At 47.7% G+C, this 9872-nt stretch overlaps 1 protein-coding gene across 7 annotated transcripts in view; it reads left to right on the top strand.

Annotated features, from left to right (window-relative positions):
* The first annotated feature begins 2488 nt into the window (after positions 1–2488).
* LOC147121178 (uncharacterized) overlaps positions 2489–9872 on the top strand; it is a 33809-nt gene continuing 26425 nt past the window's right edge. For 2 of the 7 annotated variants that reach the window (XM_085981287.1, XM_085981288.1), the window contains exons 1-2: positions 3164–3422; positions 4250–4337. In XM_085981287.1, coding sequence (XP_085837413.1) covers positions 3369–3422; positions 4250–4337 — 142 coding nt within the window. In that variant the 5' untranslated portion in view covers positions 3164–3368. Of the gene's footprint in view, positions 2508–3155; positions 3423–3465; positions 3575–3676; positions 4149–4249; positions 4338–9872 lie in introns of those variants that run through there. The other 5 variants (XM_085981284.1, XM_085981280.1, XM_085981285.1 and 2 more) reach the window with 5 other exon arrangements.

Below are 9872 nucleotides of genomic sequence, written 5' to 3'. Positions count from 1 at the left end.
AGCCCCTCTCTCCATCCCCCACTTCAGGCTGGTCAACTACTCCTGCAATGTCTAGAGCTGCCTCCTCAGCGCTGGTGAGCTCAGACAGTGATGGTGGTCCTCCTCCTGTTCTCTCCCTCTCCCTCTTATTGTGGGCTCTCTTTTCCTGCAATGACGGAAAGAAGTGCAGTTTTAGTGAGAGTCATGGAATGAGTGTAAAGAATGGAGAGGATAGATGTTTAGAGGGAGACTATGATGGAGTGGGGTGCTAATAACAAGTTGCCTCCTTTTGAGTTGTTAGTTGTTACCAAACAGATATCCCAAAAATATCACAAAGCACGCTTGTATTTAAATCGAGTTATTTGGTTCCTCCCTCAACAAACTGCTTAACCCTAAGATGAGCTTTCAACCACATATCCACACCATCACTAAGGCCACCTATTTTCACCTCCGTAACATCACCCGACTCTGCCTCGCCTCAGCTCATCTGCTGCTGAAACTCTCCTCCATGCCTTCGTTACTATTCCAACGCACTCCTGGCCAGCCTCTCACATTCTATCCTCAGTAAACTTGAGGTCATCCAAAACTCTGCTGCCCGTGTCCTAACTCACACCAAGTCCCGTTCACCCATCACCCCTGTGCTCGTTGTCCTACATTGGCTCCCGGTTAAGCAGCGCCTCAATTTTAAAATTCTCCTCCTTTTCAAATCCCTCCAAGGCCTCGCCCATCCCTATCTCTGTCATCTCCTCCAGCTCTATAACCCTCCAGGATATCTGCGTTCCTCCAATTCTGCCCTCTTGAGCATCCCCGATTTTAATCGCTCCACCATTGATGGCCGTGCCTTCAGCTGCCAAGGCCCTGAGCTCTGGAATTCCCTCCCTAAATCTCTCTGCTTCTTTACCTCTCTATCCTCCTTTAAGATGCTTCTTAAAACCTTCCACTTTGACCAAGCTTTTGGTCATCTGTCCTAATATTTCCTTATGTAGCTCGGTGTCAAATTTTGTTTGATATCGCTCCTGTGAAGCGCCTTGGGACATTTTACAATGTTAAAAGCGCTATATAAATACAAGTTATTGTTGTTGTTGCTCAGAGATTAAACCAATTAATCATTGCAACATTAAATTTGGTTGAGCAGGATGTTGTAGTTGTACTGGAACAGCTTGGCTAGAGGCACGGATAGTTCTGGAGCACAAGGCTCATAGCCTTTGCTGTATCCAGTGTGCTCAGCCGTTTTTTGAGTGAACTGAATTAGCTGAAGACTGGTTTCTGCGAGGGAAGGGACCTCAGGAGGAGGCTGAAATGGATCATCCACTCGGCACCTCTGGCTGAAGACGGTTACAAATGCTTCAGCCTTGTCTTTTGCACTCGCGTGCTGGGCTCCACCATCATTGAGGATGGGGATATTCATGGAGCTTCCTCCTCCCGTTAGTTGTTTAATTGTCCACCACCATTCACGACTGGATGTGGCAGGACTGCAAAGCTTTTATCTAATCCATTGATTGTGGGATCGCTTAGCTCTGTCTGTAGCATACTGATTCCTCTGTTTAGCATGCATGTAGTCCTGTGTTGCAGCTTCCCCAGGTTGGCACCTCATTTTTAGGTAAGCCCGGTGCTGCTCCTGGCATGCTCTTCTGCACTCCTTATTGAACCAGGGTTGGTTCCCTGGCTTGATGGTAATGGTAGAGTGAGGGATATGCTGGGCCTTGAGGTTGCAGATTGTGGTGGAATACAATACTGCTGCTGCTGATGGCCCACAGCGCCTCACCATCAGATGCCCAGTTTTGAACAGCTAGATCTGTTCTGAATCTATCCCATTTAGGCATGGTGTGGAGATGCCGGTGTTGGACTGGGGTGGACAAATGTAAGAAATCACACACCACCAGGTTATAGTCCAACAGATTTATTTGAAATCACAAGCTTTCGGAGTGCTGCTCCTTCGTCAGGCGACGAAGGAGCAGCGCTCCGAAAGCTTGTGATTTCAAATAAAGCTGTTGGACTATAACCTGGTGTTGTGTGATTTCTTACATTATCCCATTTAGCACAGTGGTAGTGCCACACAACACAATGGAGGGTGTCCTCGGTGTGAAGACGGGACTTTGTCTCCACAAGGACTATGGTCACTGTCACCAATGCTGTCATGGACAGATGCATCTGCGACAGGTAGATTGGTGAGGATGACGTCAAGTAGATTTTTCCCTCGTGCTGCCCCAGGCCCAGTCTGGTAGCTATGTACTTCAGGCTAGCTTGGTCAGTAGTGTTGCTTCTGAGCCACTCTTGGACATTGTAGGTCCCCCACCCAGAGTACATTCTGTGCCCCTTCTTCCAAAGTGGTGATCAACATAGAGGAGAACTGATTCATCAGCTGAGGAGGGCAATCAGCAGGTTTCCTTGCCTATGCTTTACCTGAAGCCATGAGACTTCAATGTTGAGGACTCCCAGGCCACTCCCTTCCGACTGTATACTAATGTCCTGCCACCTCTGGTGGGACAGGTGATGGTGTTGGAGGAGTCCAGGACATTGGCAGAAAGGTATGCTTCTGTGAGTATGACTATGTCAGGCTGTTGCTCTCCCAAAGAGCCCAGATGTTAGTGAGGAGGACTTTGCAGGGTTGACTGGACAGTTGTGTCTGAAGCATCCATCCGGTTTTATTCTTAAAATTGTTTTTCGTAGTAGTTTGTCACAACTGAGTTAAGAGTCAACCACATTGTGGGTCTGGAGTCACCTATAGGCCAGGCCAGGTAAGGACAGTAAATTTCCTTCCCTAAAGGGCATTAATGAACCAGATGGGTTTTTACTTTCATGGTTACCATACTAGCTTTTTATTCCAGATTTATGTAAGTGAATTTGAATTCCCGAGCTGCTGTGGTGGGATTTGAACTCTCTAGATCTTCCAGGCCAGTTACTAGTCCAGTAACATAACCACTATGCTACCGTTCCCGTTTTTACTACAAATTTGCTCAAAAGACCAAAGTACTAACTTCGATTTTCTTGGACCAACTCTCTCTCTCTCTGAAAGTGAGAATGTTGCATTCAGTTTAAAATACAACTTGTTCCTCCAGCACAGATCTCCACTCAGAAAATAAACACATCTCCGAATCCCCCTCGCACTCAAATGAAATTTAAATCTCCCTGCTGGTAACGTGTCGCAATTCATACCTGCTATTTTATTTTAATAGCATTCGGAAACAAAACCCCGCTGTCACTGGCCGCACGGGCTCCGATTGCGAGCGCGGCAGACGGTTCTGAGGGCAAAGGGCAGCTGCATCGACCGCGCTCCCCTACGGGTGGAGCGCAGCAACAATCCCTCGCCTGGCGCCCGAGCCCGAGCTGGAGCCGGGCCGTCGGCGGCCGCGGGGCTCCCGCACTGGGTGACAGGCCTCGCGCGCTGCATGGTGGGGCGCCGCCGGGCCCAGGATCAGGCGGCTCGAGGGCCGCGGCTCCCGGTAGGAAAAAAAAACACCGGGAATACCGGGGGAGGGAGGCCGGGAAAGTCGGGCCCACTGAGCCCTGCTCGTCGCTCAGATTCCCCCACCCTCTCTATTGCTTGAACGCCGCCGGTGCGATTCTCGGGAGCGGGCCGGCGGAACCGGCCCAGGTGTGATTGGCGCTTCAGCCTCTGTGGGAAGGTGCTCAGGCCCGGGATGGGGGGTTAGGCCCAAACCCTGGGGCCGGGTGTAGGCCCCGGGGTTAGGCCCAAACCCTGGGGCCGGGTGTAGGCCCAGGCTCAGGCCCCGGTCTACACTCCACTGCGGCATCCCTGGGGCGCGTCCTTCGCGTTGAGTTGTGCTCACCTAGGCTGGTGGGCTTGAAATCTTCTGACACCTTCTTCCGTAGTAGAGCAGAGGCTTCACCCAGTCTCCCCTCTTCCCCCACCCGACCCGAACAACCAACACCGCCCACAAACACATTAACCGGCCACTGTTTGTGGGATCTTACTGTGTGCAACATAAGAGTAATCACTGCCCTTCAAAGACACCCATTGTAGGTGATGTGCATTGAAACCATGATATAAAAGCAAGTCTTTGTCGTGTGGTGAGAATGGAGGAAGTAATCACAATCATACTTTCAAAAATACCGGCCCCTGCCCTTTAAACATTCTCAGCCCTGCTGAGGTGATCTGCTCAATCTGCTATATCATAGGCTGTTTAATAATTGAAAGTGAACCAAAGGTACTGCTGCGCATTGCAGAATGTAATTGTATTAGTGCTTTATGTACTCGAATTGCAATTATTTTTGATCTGTATTAGAAGAAATTATGTATTCTCTTTAGTTTATCATGGAGGGTCGGATGGACAATGACAGAAAGAAAAGCCAGAACCCAAGCACATCTTCAGAGGAGCAGAAAAAAGGAGACAGAGGTACTGGCTGTTCTTTTAACCCGGCTGTCTGCAATTAGTCTTGAATAATGCTTACATAAAGAGCAAAATTGTCAATAAACAACAACAACTTCTTGTATTTATATAGCACCTTTAACGTAGTAAAACGTCCCAAGGTGCTGCACAGGAGTATTTTAAGACAAAAAATTTGACACTGAGCCACATAAGGATAAATTAGGGCAGGTGACCAAAGCTTGGTCAAAGAGGTAAATTTTAAGGAGCATCTTAAAGAAGGAAAGAGGTAGCGAGGCAGCCAGGTTTAGGCAGGGAATTCCAGAGCTTAGGGCCGAGGCAACAGAAGGCACGGCCACCAATGGTTGAGCGATTATAATCGGGGATGTTCAAGAGGGCAGAATTAGAGGAGCGCAGATATCTCGGTTGGGGGGGAGGGTGGAGGTTGCGGGGTTGAAGGAGATTACAGAGCTAGGATGGGGCGAGACCATGGAGGGATTTGAAAACAAGGATGAGAATTTTGAAATTGAGGCACTGCTTATCCGGGAGCCAATGTAGGTCAGTGAGCACAGGGGAGATGGGCGAACGGGACTTGGTGCGAGTTAGGACATGGGCAGCTGAGTTTTGGATGACCTCACGTTTTCGTAGGGTGGAATATGGGAGGCCAACCAGGAGTGCGTTGGAATAGTCCCATCTAGAGGTAACAAAGGCATGGATGAGCGTTTCAGCATCGCATGATCTGAGGCAAGGACGGAGACGGGCTATGTTACGGAGGTGAAAGTAGGCGGCCTTTGTTATGCTGCGGACGGATATGTGGTCGGAAGCTCAAGGTTGCGAACAATGTGGTTCAGCCTCAGAGAGATGTTAGGGAGAGGGATGGCGTCAGTGGCTAGGGAACGGAGTTTGTGGTGGGGACCGAAAACAATGGCATCGGTCTTCCCAATATTTAATTGGAGAACATTTTTGCTTATCCAGAACTGTATGTAGGACAAGCAGTCTGACGATTTAGACACCGTGGAGGGGGTCGAGAGAAGAGGTAGAGCTGGGTGTCGTCAGTGTACATGTGGAAACTGATGCTGTGTTTTTGGATGATGTCGCCAAGAGGCAACTTGCCTGCAACGCCACCTATAGCAACAGACCTGGGAAATGGCATTTGGGGAGTATCTAGAGTTGAGAACTGAAGGGTAGATAGTGGTAAGTATAGAGACATATATATAAACCTTACAGTTTAAAAGTATCACTCCCAAGAGTGACTATCCAGGCATGACAAAATCGTTTCAAGAATTAATTGTATGACAAATAGGAAGTGCACACCAGACTATTAATATATTATTAGTGGATCTCCTGTGATGTTCCTTATACTAAAGTGGAGGGTACTGTCCATCTCTTGCCTATATGTCAGCTGTGGCTCAATGGTAGCACTCTCCCCTCCGACTCCGAAAGTTGTAGGTTCAAGTCCCACTCCAGAGAGTTGAGTACAACTAGGCAGACACTGGGAGTACGGAGGAGCTGCCATATTTCCTACATTACAACAGTGACTACACTTCAAAAGTACTTCAACGGCTGTAAAGCACTTTGGGACGTCCTGAGGTTGTGAAAGCTGCTATATAGATGCAAATCATTGTTTTCTTTTCTATCTGTTGTGTTCATGTTGCTGTTTGCTCTCCTCATCTGCTTCCATGTCTCTTCACATCTCCAAATTTTATTTATTGTTTCTCCTTACAATTTTTTCTTTTCTTTTGGGTGTCAGGAAGGGAATTACTGAGGGCTGCAGGTTGCATTTTATGGTGGCAGAATATAGCACTATAAGTGCTTTAAAAACTAAATTGCTAATTTTTCCAATGCTAGGCATGTGAAGGAAGGCTGCAAAGTCTGACAGGCTAATGGCCAGAGGTGGAATTTGCTGCTTGGGACACCAATGGGGATGAAAGTCAGTTAGCTGTAGGATGGACAGAGAGAACCAGACAAAACAGCATGAGACAGGACAGGGGCTGTTGAATGGTGTGTGTGAGCATCAAAATTGGCATCACGTCAGAAAGTGGTACAAGAGGTAGCCGGAGTCGTGCGGCCTCGCAGCAGTGAGGACAGGCCGGCCTGTGGAGGCAGCTGGCGCAAAAATTAAGTAAATCACAGTAAGTGAAGTTAAAATAAATTTAGAATAATAGAATTTTACAGTATAGAAGGAGGCTGTTCAGCCTAGTGTGCCTGTGCTAGCTCTCTCAAAGAGTTATCCACATTTTTGCTGTTTTCCCCATACATATTAAAAGAAAGGATTAGCTAAAAGTATAAATATAATCTATAAATTTAAATAAACTTATTTGCAGTACTACCTGGAGAAATGTAGCTGGGAGACGAAGTTTGGAGGAGCTGCACTGCCACCTAACATTAGGACATGCCTTACACTTTTAAAAGCAATTTTTAGTTTAAAAACAATTCCAGGCATTACACTCTGGTGTGACTGTCGGGCATGATAAATCCTTACAAATGAAGTGCGACAAATGGGAAGTGCATGTAAAATGGTAAACTTAATAAACTAGTCAATCTCCTGTGGAGTTGAACACAAGGAGTCGAGAACAAGCAGAATGTTTTGGGGAAGTAGTGTGAGTGGATGAGCGATAACTGAACAATGGCTAAGAGATGACAGCGATGGTGGAGGAGAGAGTCCTCTGTACTTACAATGAAGGGCATATACGGCCGGATTTGGCGACCCCTATGCGCTAAAACCCAGCACTTGCGATCTGTCAAGAATCCTCTTGACAGATCGCACGCATGCCTGGGAGAAGGGCCTCTGCGGGCAGAGAGTGTGCAACTTCCGCCCGCTGAAAGCCTTAAAATCTTACGCCTGGCCTGCTTTTACCAGCATAAGAGTTTTTTTAAAAAAAAATTTAAAACATGTTCACTCATTTTATAATTTAAAAATACTTTTTAAAAAGGGTAACTTTATTTTTAGCCCGTAAAAAATGTAAATTTTTTTCAAAAAATTTAATTTTTGTTTAAAATATTAAATTTAATGTAATTTTAACTAATTTTAAATGTGATGTATTTTTAAAAATTATTTAATGTTTAACTTTTTTAAGTGACCCCCATTCATACTTTTGACAGTTCTGTGCGTATAGACCTGTCAAAAGTTGAAGGGGGATTCCCTTTGATTGGTTCCCCTTGGCCCACGTCATCCCAAGGACACTTGCGAACCGCATGCGCCCCTGGAATACCTGGGCCTCTGCACATTTCGTAGTGGAGAGGCCCAGGATCGGAAGTCTTGGGACCTACGGAGCCAGCAGGTAAATGCGTAGATTTTTTCCGATCGGAGGCATCCGCCCGCATGAAGCCTCCGATCGGAAATTCCGGTCCATAGTGTGTTACAAAACAATGCATAGTTAGACATTTGCATTTTAGAGTGGAGTGGGAACAGCTTGAGTTCAGAACATACCAAGACAGGAGTGGATTCAAGAGTAGGTGGAAAATCAATTTATAGTCGGGTCTAGGTCCATTCAGGAGCACATTATACAGTGGTGAAGTTGAGGGTAGACTGACCAAATAACAGGACAGTGAAGGAATCATTGTGAATGGGCCCCAGGCAGGAAATGTGTTCAGCATAGCAGGGGCAAGGGTTGCATGTGCAGCATCCAGGAATGAGCTGTGGTGCATTAGGAACATTCAATTAGATCACGGCTGATCTGTATCAACTCCATCTACCCGTCATGGTTCCGTAACCCATAATACCCATGGCTAACAAAAATCTATCAATCTCAGTTTTGATATTTTCAGTTGACCTAGCCTCATCAGCTTTTCTGGGGAGAGAGTTCCAGATTTCCACTACCCTTTGTGTGGAAAAAGTGCTTTCTGGCATCACCCCTGAATGGCCAAGCTCTAATTTTAAGGTTATGCCTTCCTGTTCTGTGCACTCCCACGGAAGGAAATAGGTTCTCTCTACCCTATCAAATCTTTTAATCATCTTAAACACCTCAATTAGATCACCCCTTAATCTTCTAAATTCAAGGGAATACAAGCCTAGTCTATGCAACCTGCCCTCACAATTTAACCCTTTTTCTTCTCCTCCTTAGGCAGTCCCTCGGAACCGAGGATGACTTGCTTCCACATTAGAAATGAGTTCTCAGGTGACTGATGAGTCCAATGCGGGACCTACAGTCTCTGTCACAGGTGGGGCAGATAGTGGTTGAAGGGGCGGGTGGGTGGGGTGCCTGGGTTGATGTGCACTGCTTGCGCTTGGCTCCACTTGTTCCTGGCGAAGAGACTCAATGGCCTAGATTTTCAGTGTGCCGTGAGGCGGGCTTTTAGGCATGCGGGGGGCTAAAATCCCGAATTCGGGGGTCCTGACACCATCCCGCCCAAAACCCGCCTCCACGTAAGTTTCAAGGGAGGCGGGTACCAGCCATGCACTGGGACCCGCCGACACGAGGCGGGAAGGGTTTAGTGCCAATTAACTGCCTGTTAACAGGTAGTTAACAGGCAGTTTTTAGCCTAATCACTATTTTGAGGGGTGTCGTGTGGGATTCCCGACGGCTCCAAACCACGCCAGGCTAGAGCAGGCGGGCCGTCGGGTTGAAGGAGTTGGAGGGGTCGCGATGTCGGTGTTCAGGTGAGTGATGGGTGCATGAGTGCAAAGGTAAGTGTGTTTGGTGTGTCTAAAGTGTGTAAAGAAGTTTAAATTACCTGTACTTACCTTAACAGCCTTTTTTCCTCTAGGCGTCGGGAGTCCATCACTCAGCCGGCACTGATAGCAGAATGGCTGTGATCTGTCAAAAGTGACAGCCTGCAGCTTTCCGTGCCGGAGAGAGTTCTAACTGAGTCTGTGGAGAAGGACTCAGGTTAGAAGTCAGACTGTCAGTGTTTGACAGCTTCAAACAGCTGTGAAACACTGATATTTCATCTGTCAGCACGTCTTGACAGATGAAATTTCAGTCTGTGACGTCACCTGTTGCCGGGTGGCCCTTAATTGGCCTGCTGAGCCCGCTGGGCGGGCTCAACAAGGTCAATCAAGGGAAAATCGCGTGGATTGGCCGGACGTCGATGGAGGCGGGACTAAAACCCGAGTTGTAGTCCCGCCTCCTTCCCGACTGCTGAATGAAAATCCAGCCCAAGGTGTTCGACGCCTTCCCGGATGCTTCTCCTCCACTTTGTGTGGTCTTGGGCCAGGGATTCCCAGGTGTCAGTGGGGATGTTGCACTTTTTCAAGGAGGCTTTGAGGGTGTCCTTGAAGCGTTTTCTCTGCCCACCTGGGGCTCTCTTGCCATGCCGGAGCTCCGAGTAGAGCGCTTGTTTTGGGAATAAGCACTCTAACCCTTTTTAGCCCTGGTACCATTCTGGTGAATCTGCACTGTACCCCTCAGAGGGCGGTATATCCTTCCTGAGGTGCGGTGCCCAGAACTAAATGCAGTACTCGAGCTGGGGCCTAACCAGAGCTCTGTACAGCTGTAACATAGCTTCCACCCCTTTGTATTCCAGTCCCCTCGAGATAAAGACCAATGTTCCATAAGCCTTTTTAATTGTAGGCCAACAACCAGCTGGAGATTGATGTCGGAATAGAATACCAAAGTGTGAAGA

Source organism: Somniosus microcephalus, chromosome 3 (genome assembly GCF_052327205.1).
Source record: "Somniosus microcephalus isolate GS21.2 chromosome 3, FLI_Smic_1.0, whole genome shotgun sequence".
Classification (NCBI taxonomy): domain Eukaryota; kingdom Metazoa; phylum Chordata; class Chondrichthyes; order Squaliformes; family Somniosidae; genus Somniosus; species Somniosus microcephalus.
Note: the sequence above shows the minus strand (reverse complement) of the source record. Positions and strands in the feature narration are given on the sequence as shown.